At 51.4% G+C, this 18,871-nt stretch overlaps 2 protein-coding genes across 5 annotated transcripts in view; both read right to left on the minus strand.

The window, feature by feature from the left end:
* The window catches only part of SYN1 (synapsin I), a 28,838-nt gene extending 27,268 nt beyond the window's left edge, over positions 1 to 1,570 (minus strand). For both annotated transcript variants that reach the window (XM_084870583.1, XM_084870582.1), the window contains exon 1: positions 1,006 to 1,570. In XM_084870583.1, the coding sequence (XP_084726709.1) occupies positions 1,006 to 1,382 (377 nt within the window). In that variant the 5' untranslated portion in view covers positions 1,383 to 1,570. The remainder of the gene's footprint in view (positions 1 to 1,005) is intronic.
* A 4,346-nt stretch (positions 1,571 to 5,916) lies between these two features.
* CFP (complement factor properdin) lies at positions 5,917 to 13,077 on the minus strand. 3 transcript variants are annotated; one of them, XM_084871237.1, is made up of 10 exons: positions 13,053 to 13,077; positions 12,128 to 12,283; positions 11,895 to 12,045; positions 10,314 to 10,489; positions 9,723 to 9,893; positions 9,422 to 9,613; positions 9,063 to 9,236; positions 8,605 to 8,796; positions 8,339 to 8,450; positions 5,917 to 6,147 (listed from the first exon to the last, which is right to left on the minus strand). In XM_084871237.1, the coding sequence occupies exons 1-10, from the start codon at positions 13,060 to 13,062 to the stop codon at positions 5,982 to 5,984; spliced, it is 1,500 nt and encodes a 499-aa protein (XP_084727363.1). In that variant the 5' UTR covers positions 13,063 to 13,077; the 3' UTR covers positions 5,917 to 5,981. The 3 variants fall into 3 exon arrangements, with proteins under 3 accessions (XP_084727363.1, XP_084727365.1, XP_084727364.1); XM_084871239.1 differs by lacking the exon at positions 13,053 to 13,077 and adding an exon at positions 12,381 to 12,508; XM_084871238.1 differs by lacking the exon at positions 13,053 to 13,077 and adding an exon at positions 12,381 to 12,491 and having other exon boundaries at positions 12,128 to 12,187.
* Positions 13,078 to 18,871: the final 5,794 nt, after the last annotated feature.

Raw genomic sequence — 18,871 nt, forward strand, 5'->3', positions numbered from 1 at the left:
GGCTAGATGGGTCTACCAAAGGAAAGGTCTTTGAAGGAGTAGCTTGAGGATGAGGGATAAAAGAGGCACTCAGTAAATGCCTGCTAGATTCATTTCTACATTCAATTCTAATCACCTGTAGGAAAAGGATTACACAGAAGGCTCAAAAATGGGCATGAAACTCATTTGAAGAAAATGATACGTTTGAGAAAGGGGCTTGGGGATGGGGCATACCTCTAGCATTTAATTAATGGTTTCTAGATTCTTTGGAGAAATAGCCCTTGGAGGGGGCGGGGGGGCTGAGGTTGGGGCACACAGAGGGCATTCAGTAAAGGTTCACAAGATCCATTAAAGGCAACACCGTTGGTGAGAAGCTGGGGTGGGATACACAGCAGGCACTCAATCAATGTTCACTGAATAGTGGAGGTGGTCTTTGAGGAGAGGGCTGGGGTGGGCATATAACTCACTCTGGATACATACTCACAAGATCTATTAGGGAAAAGGCCTTAGGGCAAGGGTCAAGGGCACAAGATACATGTCAAGCTCTCAATGAATTTTCACAAAATTCATGGGAGCCAACGGCCTTGGGGAAGGGCTCCCGTTGAGGTACACTGCAGGTACTTGATAAATGCTCAGAAGATTCATTAGAGGACAAGGCCGTTAGTGGAGGGTTGTGGGCGGGGGGTGGGGGGAGAAAGCAAGGGCACATTAGGTTCTCAAATGTTCACAGGATACGTGGAAGCCAAGGCTTCTGGGAAGGAGGTACACAACAGGTGCCTGATGACTGCTCCCTGTCTAGATGGAGGAGGCCCTGGCGGTGATGGTTGGGCGGGGGTGGGGAGGGGAGGGGGGGTGACGGGGAGTAAGGGCGGGGCACAGGGAAGCACCCAGCATAATAATTTAAGCAAAAAAGGGTTTGGGCGAGGGGGTCAAGTGCTGGGCACGCAAGTGGCGCTCAATCATTGCTCGCCACGGAACCATCTGGGGACCCAGGCCCGCGGGGAGACGTCCGCGGCAGTGGCTTACCAGTCGGTGTGGGGCTCGTCGATGACCAGCAGCACCCTGGCGGCGGCGCCCCCACGGCCTGCGCCCCCAGAGCCGCCGCCCACCTGCTCGCTGAAGGTGGCGGCGGCCGCCGCAGTGGTCTGCTTGACTGCGTTGGACAGCGACGAGAAGAAGCCCCCGCCTCCCGAGGACCCGGGGCTCGGGGCGGCCGGGGAGGCCACAGGGGCGGCCGAGGAGGCCCTCTCGGTAGAGGCAGTCGCGGGGCCGGGCGTGGCCGCAGGGCTGGGGGCAGCAGGTGGCGGCGGGGGCGGCTGCGGGCGCTGCAGGTCTGTCATGTACCCATTTGGCAGATTGGCCATGAAGTTGCTGTCGGACAGGCGGCGCCGCAGGTAGTTCATGGCTGCGGCGCGGGGCAGGGGGTCCTAGGAGCCCTCTGATCGGGAGCCGCGGGGGAGGACCGCGCGGGGCCCGGGAGCACAGCTGCGTTCTCACGCACGACGCGACTCTGCCGCCGCCCGCTGCAGACTGAGGCAGCGCTGAGTCGCCACCGCCGCAGCGCGGATGGTCGCGCCCGCGCCTCCCTATCTCGCGCCCCGCGTGGTGCAGTCCGGCTAGGCCGGCGGTACCACGGACGCGACCAAGGCTGCGGGGCAGGGGGGTTTGGGGAGGAATGACGAGTGACGTCAGCGCGCCTTTGGTGCTGGGGCGGCGGTGGCGCACGCCAGCAGGCGGGGGCGAAGGCGCTGTCCGCGGTGCTGAAGGGGGCAGTGCGCACGCGCCGCGCCGCATCCTGTTCCCTTCCCCCCCAATCCGATTGGGGATGCGCAATTTGGGAAGTGGGGGTGGGGTGGGTGCTTGTTGGGAGGGTCGGAGTCGGTGGTCAGGCAAGCCCCGCACCCCACTTCGTTCTGGTCTTCACACCCAATCGCGCCCACACGAAAGACCCTCCGCAGAAACTTGGTTTCCAGTGTGGATAGTCACCACAGAAGGCATGTGGGGGTGGCAATGGAGGCACACCCCGAGGCACAAAAGTAGAGAAATAACCCTCTCACGACGAGGTTTGGGAGTAGCCTGCGGGGAGATCAGTTTCCCGGGTACACACAGGCTCAGCTAGGCAGAAAGGTGTGACGGAGGCCTAGATAGCATTAGACAGGTGGAGGAGGACACTTGAGTGGGGTACACACCTGAGGGGAGGCTGGAGGCACACAGGGAATGACACACATGTGGAAATACATGTAGACACACACAAAAGTAAGGAAACACACGAAGGCATAGAGAGAGAGAGAGAGAACACATACCAATCTAGGTGTTTATACACACACACAAGCCCAGGATAACATACATGGGCATACATGCACATGTATACACTTACATATGCACACAGGCAGCACACCAACACACAGAGGATAAGGGAAACTCACACAAGTATGCACACCCAGACAAAACACATGCCCACAGACAATGATGGACAAACTAGATCAGCCACACACATATTTCCTAAACTCTAGCCCTGATATGTGTCCATCTATTCCCATCTACACACACCACACACACACACACTGGGTCTGTACACCCCCAATCATTTGCCATGGGAACAACCAAAACCCACAATACCCACCTGGCATAATTAGTACTCTTTGTACCACAGAGGCAGACCCAAACTAGGGTGGGGACAAAGTAGGTGCCAAATGTTTGTCACGTGAGCAAATGACCTTTACTAGTATATTCTGGACAGAGGTGGGTTGTGGAAGCCAGTCTGTCAGCTCCTATTAAGGTCCTGATTACAATGAAGGTACAAATTCATTTAAAAAGAATAATTTGTTGACTGTACCCCATGCTTAACTGAGCTGATTACATGTAATTGTCTTATCCAATCCTCACAACAGTCCTATGGGGTGGTAATTAATCATTTCCATTTTACACAAGAAGGGACTCAATTCCAATTCATTCCTAAAGGGTCATGTGATCCATACATGTTTTTCTCTTTTTAACAATGTGCCAGAAAGAGGTCCCAGTGTGGCTTTAACAAATTGATCAGGGGGGATTGTGGCAGAAAATGGGGTTGGAGAGGTAAGCAGGGACTGGATGGGCCATAGTGAGTGATGTTGGTGGACCAAGTGAGGTAGGTAGGTAGAAGACATGGCAAGAAACAGACAGATGTGACGTCTCCTCTGCCTGAAGGATTTTCCAGTGAATCATCTACCTATCCATGTGTCCATTCTTCTTTCATCACTTCATTGGCTTGTTTAAACAATGTAGTGATGGTGTGGAATCTGGAATCAAGAGTGTCTGTCTGCCTTCAAACTACAAATGATCTTGACTCACCTCTAAGGGTGGGATGGGGAAGAGGCAACCTCCACTCTTGCATGTGCTATGATTTCTTCCAGGAAGTGTGTCCCCTGCCCCTTCAAAGATCATCTTTGATCAAGGTCTTCAGGAAGTCCCCTCCCCCACGACTCAGATCCCATCTCCTCTTCCAATAGGCTCCCACAGTCCTCAAGTCAAATATTTCCAAGCCGCCCTCTACTTCGTCCTCCATCCCAGCCAGCTTCGGTCTCACCTCCAGGCCTTTGCTGAGGCTATACCTTACCCCTCTCCCATGGGTGCCTTCTCTGCCATTTCAGATCCTCTTTCTCCACTTTGGGGAACTACCCAAGAATCAGGTATTTCCCAATATTTCGAAGTATGTGGTCCCATTTTTTTGCTCAATAACTGGAACAAACAAGTTGTGCTGGACATATGGTGCCCTCTCTGGGGAAAAGGAGCAGCTGCAGGTCAACAGACCTGACTTCTTGGGAATCTGTCACCAGACTGCCTCTTTCCAGGGGCCCCATTTCCAGGTTCTTAGTACTTATGAACCCCAACATCATTCCCTTTCTCCAGGTGGTTCAATTTACAGAAATTAATTTTTTAATAGATTGTTTTACAGAAGAATGGAGATTTCCCCCAGGAGTATCTCAACTCCTTGAGGCAGAGGTAAGGCTCTTCTGCCCTGTCTCCATCTTCTCCAGCAGGAATTTAAAAGAAGTGGCTCCAAGAATACTTTTGTTGCCGAAACCGGTTTGGCTCAGTGGATAGAGCGTCGGTCTGCGGACTGAAAGGTCCCAGGTTCGATTCCAGTCAAGGGCATGTACCTTGGTTGCGGGCACATCCCCAGTGGGGGGTGTGCAGGAGGCAGCTGGTCGATGTTTCTCTCTCGTCAACGTTTCTAGCTCTCTATCCCTCTCTCTTCTTCTCTGTAAAAAATCAATAAAATATATATTTTTAAAAAAGAATGCTTTTGTTGTTGTGTGTACCTACGTTTATAACTCTCACACACATAACCATGTTGCCCTAATGTGCATGCGTGCATATACACACTTCTATAACTTACATTGTTATGGTGCACACACGGTTGTAACTGCACATTCACTGCACATCCACTCGACACATCCTTCATTTTTGGACAGGCCCATAGGTCTGCATATCACACATACACAAGGATATGTGCCTCACACTACATACACACACACACACACACACACACACACACACACACGCACACACCAACTTACACTTTCTCTCATACATCTCTCATACTCTGTATTAGCAACCAGAACCCCTCATTTTGGCTTATTCCTCCCAAGATGATTATTTGTCAACTTTGTCTTCATCCCAACCCATCAACTGGTCCATTTTACACAAGAGGAAATTAACCCAAAGAACGGAGTATTCTGACAATACTCGGGGTGTCGCAAATCTTCCATCTGAACCCCCCTTCACAGAGGCGCCCCTCCACTCACAGCACTAAATCCTAAACTCTGCTCCTGACATGGTGCTTGAGAAATGTTCAGCCTACTACCTTTTGTGTCTATTTCCTCCTTGATAAATGGGGATAATAATAGTGACACTCATAGTTTCATTGTAGATTAAGTGAATTCATGCTATGGAGGCTTAAAATACTATCAGGCACAGAGAAAGTACTCTCTATGTATTAGCTATTACCATAATTATGATGATTCTTATGCTTTGTCTCATTGCAAGGGCCCCAGCATTCATAAGTGATAAGATCAATGAGCAAGTGCTAAGGGTATTAATGTCTGGGTTTGTTCCCTTCGCTGTGGAGACAACTCCTCTTCTTTCCTCTACCCAAAGGTATCCAGGACTATTGTTAGGATACTGTACAGTAGGTGTTGAGAAGTGTTGAATAAATGTTCAAAGGAAAGGGTCACCTACTCTGAGTCTGTTCTCTTGTTCAGATGTCCTCTCCTACCAGCCCTCCTCCACCCCAGATTTCCAGACTTAATTCTTGTATACAGTAGACATTAATATGTTTTGAAGGAATGAACAAATGCTAACAGGAATATGTGTCTGCGTTTGAGCTCCTTCTGGCAGATGCTGACTCTAGCATCTCTCCTTACCCTCTCCCCTCCCGCTCCAGCTTAGAGCACCCATAGGCACTTCCTCCCTCCTCCTCCAGAGCTATTTGTTGCCCTTAATTGTAGCCTTGGAGCTGGGCTATTGGGAGTGGGTGGGTGCAGGTGCTGGTGCAGCAGGGCAGGCGCCACCCCAGCCATGTCTCTGCTGCCTGCTGCTGTTTACTTGGAATTGATGTGGAATCTGCCAGCCCAGAGGCTCTGGTAGGTGGGGACCTAGGGAGCTGTAGGAGGCGGGGAGATGGATAATAGGCACATCAGCCAATCGGAAAGCGTCTGGCAGGGTGAGCAGCCAAACAGGAAATCCATATCATGGAGCTCTGCAGAAGGTAATGCTGGGTGACTCCAGACACTGGGGAGTAGGTGTGGGGGGAAGACACTGGGGGCCTCAGCAGCAGTGAAGGGATGGATACTTGCCTTCATTCCTGACAAACTGGCCACAGTGGAAAATACAGTTTTCCACAACAGGCCACTGTGACATGCTGTGCCCTTTTGCCTAGAAAATGCTATTGCCCCATTCTTGAGGAAGAGGCTCATTTATTGAGGTCTGGGAAGTCAGAGTGCCAGAAGGGAAGAGAGGTATTAGAGCTTCTCATCTTCAGGGTCATTGCAGGCAGGCACGTGTAGACATGGCTTCTTCTCCTCCACCATCAACCTCTGCCCCTCTAGCGGATCGCACTTTGCCAATGGTGTCCCCCAGAAGGACACGTTCTTCTCACCTTGACCTTCCACGATGGTAATGGTGGGCCTGAAGCATTAGGGGGGAATGGAGGAAGACACTCAGGGAATCCAAGAATGCATTCAACAAACTCTTATTGAGTGCATACTATGTGCCCAACACTATTTTTAACTGTGAGATATTGGGCAATTTCTTTACCTTCCCTGTGCCTCACTTTCTCTCATCTGAAAAATGGGAATAATGGAAACAAAAATCCTCCTATATAATAAAGAGGTAATATGCAAATGGGCCCTCACAAGATGGCCACCCCCACATTGTCACAAGATGGCTATTCCCATGTAGTCACAAGATGGTTGCCACCATGTTGTAACAAGATGGCTGGCAGGGGAGGGCAGTTGGGGGTGATCAGGCCGGCAGGGGAGCAGTTAGGTGTCAATCAGGCCAGCAGGGGAGCAGTTTGGGAGTGATCAAGGTGGCAGGCAGAAGCAGTTAGGGGCAATCAGGCAGGCAGGCAGGTGAATAGTTAGGAGCCAGCAGTCCTGGATTGTGAGAGGGATGTCTGACTGTCAGTTTAGGCCCAATCCCACAGGGATCTCAGATTGGAGAGGGTGCAGGCTGGGCTGAGGGACACCCCCTCCCCAGTGTATGAATTTCATGCACCGGGCCTCTAGTAATAATAATAATAACACCCACCTCACTGGGTTGAGTGTGGATAAATAAGTTACAGAGTGGTATCTGGTACACAGTAAGTGCTTATAAATACCAGTAATTGTTACTAGTTGGCATTAGCTACCTTCTCTTACATCCAAATCTCTTTACATTTCTCTCCCTACTGCCCACTGGAAAAACAAATGCTTTGCTCTAGCATTCAGGGCCTTATTGTTGTGCCCAAATCTCTGCCCCAAGGCAATGTCTGTCTCTCTTCCTCTTTATCCAGACTCAGTGCCGTGTCCAGAATGGTCTTTGCCTGGATTATTTTTCTCACTAGGCAAGCCCTCCATTCACTCATATCCTGATTTTCTCAATCATCCCTTTCTCCATTCATTCCCTCACTCTGTCGAGTCCTTCATGCTTCCACTTAACACTAATGCATCTTTAGGACCCACTCTAACCCCACAGCTGGAGACCACTTTCCAGATTGTAGGCCTTCCATGAGATAGGAACAAGCCACTTCATCTGGTAGTTTGATGCACGCTATCTTATATAATAAAAGGGTAAAATGCAAATTGACTGACCACCAGGGGGCAGAAGCTCAACACCGGAGCTGCCCCCTGGTGGTCAGTGCTCAGTAGAAGCTGGGCTGATGGCTAGAGGGGCACAGTGGCAATGGCAGGAGCCTCTCCCAACCCCTGTGGCAGTCAGACATCCCCCAAGGGCTCTTGGACTGAGAAAGGGCACAGGCTGGGCTGAGGCCCCTCACCCCTGCCCCCTGCCAGTGCATGAATGTCATGCACCAGGCCTCTAGTGTGGAAATAAGGAGGGATGCATGGGTATTTTAACTCGCTCCCAAACCTGGCCACTGGGAAACACTTTGAGTAACTGATCACCTGTGTCCAGGAATCTGCGTACACAGTCTTGACCTCTTTCTGTCAGGGGAGGCCTGATGAGTTTCCTAGACCCAGGTTGAGGTGGCAGACCCTTTCCCACATACCAAGCATTCCTCATATGCCTTCTAGCAGGGCTCTGTCTACCTAGATCTCTCTCTCTCTCTCTTTTTTTTTTTTTTGACAAGACTTTTATTTTTTTTATTTTTTTTAATTAAATTATTATCTGTGTACATATTTTAACATTGCCCCTCCTACCATATACCTAGATCTCTTGGGAGACCCGTGGGATCTGGGGTGTGTGTGTGTCTACAACCGTTGCCAAAAAGGCCTTATAGTATCTGGGGGCAGTGAGACATTGAGTGAGACACTGAGCCACCCACAGAGGCATGGAACTGAAGGAGTAAGTGAATGGAGGCATGAGTGACTGAACAAGCCCATCAAAGCAGAGCAAATCGACACACGGAAGACTGAGGGAATGGCGGAGTGACTGAGTGACTGAATGTGTGACTTATGGGCACAAAGGCTGCTAACTCTCCCATCGGTATCTCCTATCAGCTTCTTCTTTAGTTTCCCCCACTTCCTGAAGCTGGGAAATGGCACTGGGCAAGGCAGGCACCTTAGGCTCAGGGGCAGAAGCCCTGGCTGGGGATATCTGACATACATAGTGGTATCATTGCCCCTTCTTAGGCATTCACTGCCTCCTCGCTACTCACGCGAAGTTGGGGAGATGGGGTGTGCAGAGGCGCTTGCGGCTGCGGGTGGGGTTGGGTCCACACGGGGGCGTGCACAGCCCCCAGGTACTCCACTCTGACCACGAGCCTTCCACTGCAATGAGAAGAGGGAGTTCCTGAGTCAGAACTAGTGGTTTCCGGGGGCTAGTGAGAGAGGCTGCAGGGTCACGGGGTCCATGGCAGAGAATCAGAAACCCCCATCGCTTCCTGGGCTGCCCACCCTCACAGCACAGGCTGGGGGCACTCACAGATGCAGCGCTGGATGTCGTAGCAGTACCGGATATCCTGATAATGCCCGGCACAGCGAAGTCCAGTTAACTTGCGGCCGAGGCAGTCCCTGTCGCGCGACTGCGAGCCTTGGATCTCCTGACATTTGATTTGTGGTATCTTCGGGCGCATGCACTTGCTCCATTCCCCCCACGGCCCCCATGCTCCATTCACTGCAGAGACAGGGATAGCAGGGGCTCGCACCAAAGAAGGGAGCCAGCAAGGAGGCTGAAAGGAAGGGATGAGTGCTGGGGGGATGGGGGGAGGAGGCAGAGTAGCGGCGATCAGTCGTGGGAATGGGTGATCAGAGGTGCAACTAAGGCATCAGTGCCGGGAGGGGAGGCATTTAAGGCAAGACCAAGGCATTAGCAGCGGGAACAGGGCAGCAGAGAAGGGTGGGGGGCTTAGGCGTGGAAATGGTGCATCTTGAGGCGCTGACCAGGGCATTCCTTGGCCGTGTTGCAGATGTGGATCCGCGTGGCTTCACCGGCACAGAAGGGGCCCCCGTGCTTGGGCACAGGGTGATCACATACCCGCCGTTCCATGGTCCGGCCCAGGCCACAGGTCACTGGGCAGGGAGTCACTGGGCCCCACGGCCCCCAGCCTCCAGCCACTGTTGGGGTGGGGGAGAATAGGAGTGAGGAAAGGCCACTTCAATCTCCCTGCTCCAGCCCTCAGACCCTGAGGCAGGCCGTCCCCAAACAAAGAGGTACATGGTCACACCGTCTCAGATTTATCCAGGGACAGGGCAGGGCATCTGTGTCTGAGCAGAGCGTCAGAGGCCTTCTCCCTACGTACCTGGGCAGGGCGGCAGGCCGCTGCAGGCCCGCTGCTCGTATGCTGCCCCTGGGCACGGCTTCCCAGGAGGCCTTGCGGAGGGCTCAGGCGCGGTACACGTGCGGCTCCGTCTTTCCACAGGGGCGTTGGGGCCGCCATGGCAGGAGCCTGAGCAGGGGCCCCAGGGTCCCCAAACAGCCCAGGCCCCATGTGCTGTGGGGAGGGGGAGAGAGAGGCCGAGTGAGGTCACGCATGCTGAAGTCCTCCGACACTGGCAGCTCCCTCCATCACCCCCAGAGCCACCTGTGGTTGCCTCACTCACTGGGGCAGACCTGCTTCGTGTCACAGGCCTCCGACTCCTGCGCCTCTCCCGGGCAGGAGCCCCCACACTCGGGGGCGGGCTCATCACATTTCCGATGGCGGGTGCGGGTCCCTTTGGCGCAGGTGACAGAGCATGATGTCCAGGGCCCCCAGTTGGACCAGCCGCCCATCTCTGTGGGAGAGAAGGGAGGGGGACAGGATGGAGGTGGGGGTGTCATTCAGGTGCTCGCTTCCTCTTGAAGCCCACATCAGCTAGTCCTGTCCCCACCATCACCACCCATCTGGTCTACTGCAGTCACCTGCCCCCGGAAACCTGCTTCACCCCTCCCCACAGCGTGTCTGCCTCCTGACAGCAGGGAGGGGGGGCGGATCACAACCCAAGTCAGATCACATCTCTCCGCTGCCCGTAACCCATGTCAATCAAAATAAAAGCCGACATCCTCACCATGGCCCACAGGACCAGGCTCCCGCTGACCTCAGCCCCCACCACTCTCCTCTGCCTCCTCCTATAGCCTCACAAACAGCAGGCGCGATCCCGCCCCCGGGCCTCTGTCCCCACTGTTCCCAGGGCCGCCTTGCTGATCCTCCTCACCAGGACAGCACGGCTGGTCCTCGCAGGCCTGCAGCTGCCACTCCAGGGTCCCAGGCTGCACCTTCTCGGGGCACTGGCCCCCCCAGCCTACGCAGCGCCGGTGCCGCAGCTGGGAGCCCTCAGTGCAGGTCACTGAGCAGGGGCTCCAGTTGGACCAGGGTGACCACTGCGGGGACCTGCGGAGAGAAGCACAGATGCCCTGTCCGTGAGCTGGCGAGGACAGTGTACGGGACAGGCGAGAGCAGGCGGGCAGAGGCGGGGGTGTGGGAGAAATATGTGTGAAACAAGGAGAGTACCTACCTCAAGGATACTGGGGGACCAGATGGGAAGGATGGGCATACAGTAAGTGTTTAATAAACATCATTTACCTTCACGATCAGAGACCCTTGTCAGCCCCCCAAGGACAGTGCCAGGAATGCAGTAAGCAAATATTAGGACAGGGGCCCACAACTGCTGTCAGAAACCCACTGGGCAACCACTGTGCAAACAGGAAGCACTCAATAAATAGGAGCCATCACCCCAACAAGCTCAGAGAACCCGTCAGAATTACCCCAGCTCTATCCTTAGGCACCTGCGCAGCGTAATGTGAGATGAGAGATGCTGACATGACTAGAGAACCAGAGCTGCCTTCAAAAAATCCCCAAGCGCCTCATCTTGTTGTTGTTTGTTAATCCTCACCCGAGGCTATTTTTCCAATGATTTTGAGAGAGAGTGGAAGAGAGAGGGAAAGACAGAGAGAAACGCATCAATTGGTTGCCTCCTGTGCAAGCCCCGACCAGGGCCCAGGCCAGGGAGGAGCCTGCAACTGAGGTATGTGCCCAAGCTCCTCATCTTCACAGTGTATCTGGGACCTACAGTAAGCAGTTAGAAAATATGCCTGGCATACAGTAAACACTTAATACATGCAAGCTGGCATCATGATTAGGAGACCAGAGCTACCCTCGGAAATCCTCCAGCTGCCCCTGGCCTCCGCAATGCATTTGTTATGCCGGAAGTGCTCAATGAATGTGAAGTTGTCACCATAGTTAGGGCCTGGAACTGCCCTCAGAATCCCCCAAACTCTCCCGCCTCCATAACACGTCTGTATGCAGTAAGCATTCAATATATGCTGTCATCACAATTAGGGGACTTGACTTGAGCTACCTTCAGAAACACCTGGGCTGCAGCCCACCCCCCATGCTTCTGGTATGTAGGAAATGCTCAGTACATGCAAACCATAGCAGGGGTTCTCCACCGGGGGTGATTCTGCAGCCCAGGGACATTCAGCAATGTCTGGAGACATTTCTGTTGTTCCAATTGCTGTGGGGAGTTGCTCCTAGCACCTGATTAGAGGCCGGAGTTGCTACAAAACACCTTGCAATGCACAGGTCAGTCCCCCCTCCCCCCCCCCCGCCCCTGCCCCGCCCCAACCAATAATTTTCTGGTCTCAAAATCCATAGAACCGAAGCTGAGAAACCCAGAGCTATAGTCACGACAAGAGCCTCGGAATCACCTTTGGGAACCCCAGGGAAGGAAGGAGTCCAGGTCGTGGTGGCCCTGCACAGTCCTTCCTGCCTCCCCCAAGCCCAGGGTCCCCCTCACCTGCACGGCTGACAGAGCTTGCTGCCAGGCTCCTGGAAGGCATAGGCAGCGTTGAGACAGCAGTCTTGCACACCCACACCTCCGCCCAGGAGGTTCTTGCACTTGCCTGAGGACTCCTCATACTCGGTGAAGCAGACGACGGGCTGTGAGCCTGTACCAGGGTGCGGGGAGGGATGGTCAGGGTGTTACTGGCGGGCCCGGGCACCCTGGGCCAGCTAAGCTCACCCACTCACCTGTGGCCCGCAGGGTGAGCAGCAGCAGCAGTGGCAGCAGCAGCAGCCAGGAGGCCTGCGCTGGGGTGGGCATGGTGCACACTGAGCTCCTGCAGCCCCGCCTGGCTTTATGTGCGCTGGGAGTCGGTGGGAAAAGAGGAACCAGGGGCAGGGGAACTGGGAGGGCAAAGGGCAGCAGTTGGGCGGGGGGAGACTTTTTAGCTCCCACCTCTTCCTTGTCACCTCTGTCTACGAGCCACCTTCCTCTACTCACCTCTCCTTACTTCTGGTCTCAATCTCAGCCCTGTTTTGTTTATCACTGTATCCCCACACCCCATGCCCCACCTACCAACCCCTCAGCACTCAATGAATGCTCTTTGAACGAACTCTAGAGAAGGGAAATGGAGCACTGGACTTTGGAGCAAGACCAACTTCCTAGTTGTGTAACCTTGGGCAAGTCACTGGAACCTCTGTGGTGAGCCTGTTTCTCTCTTTCTCTTTCCTCTTTCTTTTCTTTTAAAAATATATTTTATTGATTTTTATAGAGAGGTAGGGAGAGGGACAGAGAGCTAGAAACATCAATCAGCTGCCTCCTGCACACCCCCTACTGGGGATGTGCCGGCAACCAAGGTACATGCCCTTGACCGGAATTGAACCTGGGACCCTTCAGTCCACAGGCTGACACTCTATCCACTGAGCCAAACCAGTTAGGGCATCTTTTTTTAAAAAAAAAAATATTTTCATTGATTTCCAAGAGGAAGGGAGAGGGAGAGAGAAACATCAATGATGAGAGAATCGTTGATCGGCTGCCTCCTGCACGCTCCCTACTGGGGATCAAGCCTGCAACCCAGCCATGTGCCCTTGACTGGAATAGAACCGTGACCTTCTGGTTCGATGCTCAATCACTGCTCCACTCCGGCTGGGCTGAGTCCTGTAAAATGCATACCTTCTACCATGACAGGATCAACCTCATGGCGCCGGTGAACAGGGTGGTGAAATGACTGGCATGCTCAGATTGTCCGTCTTCACAGGGTGTGGTGGGCATTGAGATCATTGCTTCATTCTGCACACTGACTTAACCCACCCTCCTCTTTCCTGAAGGAGAGGTCCCCTGTGGTCAGCATGGGGGAGTTCAGCACAAGGGAAGTGAGAAGGGGAAGTGACAGAGTGCGGGGAGGATTCCGGAGTGAATTGGGGATACCCAGTCCCAGGGGCCCAGCTGGGAATACCTTCAGGGCCTGCAGAAGGGCTGGTCAGAAGGGAACTGGCCTGGTCACGTCCCAGCAGAGCAACTTGGGTGACACCCCCCCTCCATGAGCCTACATCATAGGGTTTGTTGCGAAGATTGGACGCTAAGGTTTTTTCAAGTTCTTAACACAATGCCTGGCATACAGCAGATGATTTGCTCGTTAAATACATTTATCCAACATTTACTGGACACAACATTTATTGGGTGTCAGATGCTGTTCTCGGCATTGGATGTCGCAGAGAACGACAGCCCCAAATCCTGGACTTCAAGGGGCTTACACTCTCAAACAGAATCATCCAGAAGGTTGATGAAATCATGGATTGCTAGGCTGCACCCATTTCTGATTCTGTAGGTCTGGAGTCAAGAAAGTGCATTAAGCCAAAACCGGTTTGGCTCAATGGATAGAGCGTTGGCGTGGGGACTGAGGGGTCCCGGGTTCGATTCCTGTCAAGGGCATGTACCTTGGCTGCGGGCATATCCCCAGTGGGGGGTGTGCAAGAGGCAGCTGATCGATGACTCTCTCTCTCTCATCGATGTTTCTGACTCTATATCTCTCTCCCTTCCTCTCTGTACAAAATCAATAATATATATATATATATATAAATATATTTTTTTTTTTAAAAAGAAAGTGCATTAAAATTTTTTTAAAAAAATATTCTCATCCGAGGCTATCTTTCCATTGATTTTTAGAGAGAGTGGAAGAGAGAGGGAAAGAGAGAAATATCGATGTGAGAGAAATACATGGATGGGTTGCCTCCTGCACATGCCCTGACCAGGGCCTGGGCCAGGGAGGAGCCTGCAACTGAAGTACATGCCCTTGACTGGAACCAAACCCAGGACCCTTCAGTCCACAGGCCGACGCTCTATCCACTGAGCCACACCGGTGAGGGCAAAAAACCAAGAATCTTTTAAAGTGACAGTAAGGTGTCTCAGAAAGGTAGCAAGGCCATGTCTCCTGCATTCAAAGGGAGAAATGCCATCCCACAACTTAAAACAAAGTCGAAGAAGTGCGTTTGGTCAGGGTTAATGTTAAAACAGAACTTTCTCAAGAACGTTAATCTTGTTTTATGGGCGATAAGGTGTGTTGACATTGAGATGTACTCTGTTCCTTGGAAGGTAAGCCTGCCTCAGAGTGTGCTTTGAACAAAGAGGGCTTGTTAGTATTCCAACACTTCAGACAGCAGCGCTGTGGAAACAAATACGAGAAACCTGTACTGCTGCTTTATCTAGGCAGCCGTTGCCCGGGTAATAATGTTATAACTGATATTCCCTCGGTGTCTAAGCTGTATAAACACTCATAGGATTCCCCGCGGAGGGGATTATCGGCGCTTTCATCTCTTCCTGTATGTTTGGGCAATGAAATGACTGCAGATTTCTTATTTAAACAAAGAGCGAGAAAAAGTCTTGTCTCTGGTAATTACTGCACTGCTGCCTTGTATGATGTATGTATTGTATTCTGGTTTTTGTTTTTTTTTGTTTTGTTTTGTTTTTGCCCTCTCTTGGTGGATACCAGCTCCACAAAGGTAGGGATTTTTAAATATATATATTTTATTGATTTTTTACAGAGAGGAAGAGAGAGGGATAGAGTTAGAAACATCGATGAGAGAGTCATCGATCAGCTGCCTCTTGCACACCCCCTACTGGGGTTGTGCCCGCAACCAAGGTACATGCCCTTGACCGGAATCCAACCTGGGACCTTTCAATCTGCAGGCCGACGCTCTATCCACTGAGCCAAACTGGCTTCGGCAAGGTAGGGATTTTTATTATTTAATCCACACCCAAGGAAATGTTTCCATTGATTTTTAAAGAGAGTGGGAGAGAGAGGGAAAGCCAGAAACATCGATGTGAGAGACACACATCGACTAGTTACCTCTTGCACGGGAGGAGCCTGCAACTAAGCTAAGTGCCCTTGACTAGAATCGAACCCGGGACCCTTCAGCCTGCAGGCCGCTGACTGCTCTACCTACAGAGCCAACCGGCTAAGGCAAGGGTAGGGATTTTTGTCTCCCATGCTAACTGCTGTGTCTGCAGGGCTCAATAATTTTTGCTGAATGCAGGAATAAACAAAACTTAAGAGATTCTGCGAAGTGCTAAGAGGAAGAGCCTGCGTTAGAGAGAAAAATGTGGACATTGAGGGGCGGGGAGCGGGGATAAACACTGTCCCCAGGGCCCGGACTGGACCGGAGTTCCTGAGAAGAGGGAAGGGAACCCAGGCCACGTCCCGGGGGAAGTCCAGCATTTCACGTTTTGGAGAACTGAGGGGAAATGGAGCCCGGGCTGAGGAGGAGGGGTTTTGGGGGGAGGACAAGCAAGAGGACTTTCCCACAGCCTGGCATGTTCGGTCCGTGTTCTCTCATGCAGCCTGTCATTCTCCCTTACTATATTTAGACACAGTCACACACACAGCCCTGGATTTATGGCCTCTCCTGCAGTCTCTTAGGAACAGGCTCACGTCCACACTGGATCACACGGCTTCTCAGACATTCTCTCAGCAAGGAGTAATTTTCTGTCACTGGCTCCCAGTTTTGACTGTCTCCTACTAAGAATTCATACACACGATCATGTCTTTTTGTTGGTAAGCCTCACTGGAGAGTATTTTTTCCATTGGTGTTTTTAAAATATATATTTAATGATAGCAGAAAGGAAGGGAGAGGGAGAGAGAGAGAAACACCAATGATGAGAATCATTGATCCACTGCCTTCTGCACGCCCTACACAGCGGATCGAGCCCGCAACTTGGGCATGTGCTCTGACTGGGAATGGAACTGTGACCTCCTGGTTCATAGGTCAATGCTCAACCACTGAGCCACACCAGCCAGGCTACAGTGATTTTTAGAGAGAGTGGGGGGGAGAAGAGGGAGAAATGTCAATATGAGAGAGACACATTGATTGGTTGCTTTCCGCACGCAACCTGACTGGGCCAAGGATCGAACCTGCAACCCAGGTATGTGCCCTTAACTGGGGATCGAACCTGGGACCTTTCAGTGTATGGGTTGATGGTCTAACCACTGAGCAACCGGTCAGGACTATGATCATGCCTTATAACCTATCTCATTCAGACAATATGACCAATATTTACTCACAGCAGTCACTTTTCCACATGCAACGGAGTCACACCTATTGATGTTTCAACCACGTAGGCTGTCATTTTCGCATATACAAATAGTCACTGATTTATAGCCACCACTGGCTTCTCATGAAGTTTCTTCACCACACAAAATCGCCCTCTCCCCTACCTCTTCACACTCACGCCCCCCCAGTCTTTGATTATAGCTCAGAGTCGCACACACATACATAATCACACAGCATCTCAGACATTGTCTGCGGCCTTGTCTCACATTTCTTCTCAAGCACCTTCCAACATACCAGTGTTTGATGAACAGCCTTTAAGAAAGTCTCTTAAATGGAACTCCCATTTGACCCAGTGATCCCACTCCTAGGAATATATCCCAAGAAACTAGAAACATGAATCAGAAAGCGTATATGCACCCTATGTTCATAGCAGCACAATTCACCATAGCTAAGATTTGGAAACAGCCTAAGTGCCCATCAGCAGATGAGTGGATTAGAAAACCATGGTACATCTACACGATGGAATACTACGCTGCAGTAAAAAAGGAGTTCTTACTATTTGCAACAGCATGGATGGACCTGGAGAGCATTATGCTAAGTGAAATAAGCCAGTCTGAGAAAGACAAATACCACATGATCTCACTCATTTGTGGGATATAGTGAACAACATAAACTGACGAACAGGGACAGATCCAGAGGCAGAGAAGCATCGATCAGACTGCCAGACCTCAGAGGGAAGCTAGGGGAGAGTGGGCGAAAGGAGATCAACCAAAGGACATGTATGCATGCATATAAGCCTCACCAATGGACACGAACACCAGGGTGGGTGCGGGCATGAGTGAGGGGCGTGGGTTTGGGGGTTAATGGAGGGATGAGGACCCATATGTAATACCTTAATCAATAAAGAAATAATAAAAAAAAGAGTCTCTTGCGAAGTTTTACACATACCCATGCAGTCGGCTTCTCAGACACTGCCCCAGTCACCCATTCGGTGTCAGGATCACCTGCCCTCGGTCACTTTCTGACGCCTGTGGTCACTAATTCACAATTAATACTAGAGACTCTCAAGAAGCCTTAGACACAGCCTCTCACGGCCTGTCTCAGCCGTTTACACCATCATTTTCATCAGTCAGCTTATCGTATACATTCAAACGTAACTATAGCTTTGCTGATTTCTTTTTAAAAGTCTTTGTTTAAATCCTCACTTGAAGATATTTTTTCCCCATTGATTTTCTAGAGAGTAGAAGAGGGGAAGAAGGGGGCGGGGAGAGAGAAACATTGATGTGAGAGAGATACATTGATTGGTTGTCTCCCGCACACACACCTGCCAGGGCTGAGGAACCTGCAACTGAGCTATGTGCCCTTGACTGGGAATGAACCTGTGACCATTCTGTCTGTGGGCCAACACTCTAACCACTGAGTCAACTGGCCAGGGCTTTGCTGGTTTCTTTTTCATACCAATCACATGGTCTCTCAGGGACCCGTATTCTGTTTTTCACAAAAATATAGTCTGTGACATACACTCTTCTATGAAATGTGTTTCACAGATCCACATATTCTCACACGACTGCTCACTCAATTTTCTTTCTGGCTCATTACTTATTCTCTATTACAGTTATGTGGCCTCTTGTACCATTTCAGACACACTTAGTCTCATCATTTTCTTTTTATTTTTAAAATATATTTTATTGATTTTTTTTTTTTTTTTACTGAGAGGAAGAGAGAGGGATAGAGAGCTAGAAACATTGATCAGCTGCCTCCTGCACACCCCGCACTGGGGATGTGCCCGCAACCAAGGTACATGCCCTTGACCGGAATCGAACCTGGGACCCTTCAGTCCGCAGGCCAACGCTCTCCAGGGGTCTTCAAACTACAGCCCGCGGGCCACATGCGGCCCGCAGAGGAGTCTGATCCGGCCCGCCAGGTTTTTTGGGCAGTGAGCGCAGCCGAGGTGTTACAGTAGGAATTAGTAGTTCATATAGTCCGGCCCTCCAGCTCTCTGAGGGACCGTGATCTGGCCCCCACTTTAAAAAGTTTGAGGACCCCTGCATCCACTGAGCCAAACCGGCTAGGGCCCTCACACCTTGTTTTGATCACTCAATATGTCTTGCTCATCTTGTCAAACAGTGACTGGTCCGCTCTGCAGTCCCCACTACCTTCTCACAAGCATTACTTCACACACGCCACCAGTACCTTAACCACTCACTCATTTTTACGGTGATTTCCTGACACAAAGACACAATTTTCACACAGACACAATGCCCAATTTGTGGTTATAACTTCCGCTCTCTCACACACACATACACATACAATCACAGCTTTCTGTTTTATTTTTCACACGTGGCTACCGATCTGCAGTCTCTACTACTGTTTCTGACACACAGGGTCAGACTTTCTCTCTCACAATCAACCTCATATCACCACTGTCTTTTACACATACAACGC

The sequence above is a fragment of the Pipistrellus hanaki genome (genome assembly GCF_964339955.1).
Source record: "Pipistrellus hanaki genome assembly, chromosome: X".
Classification (NCBI taxonomy): domain Eukaryota; kingdom Metazoa; phylum Chordata; class Mammalia; order Chiroptera; family Vespertilionidae; genus Pipistrellus; species Pipistrellus hanaki.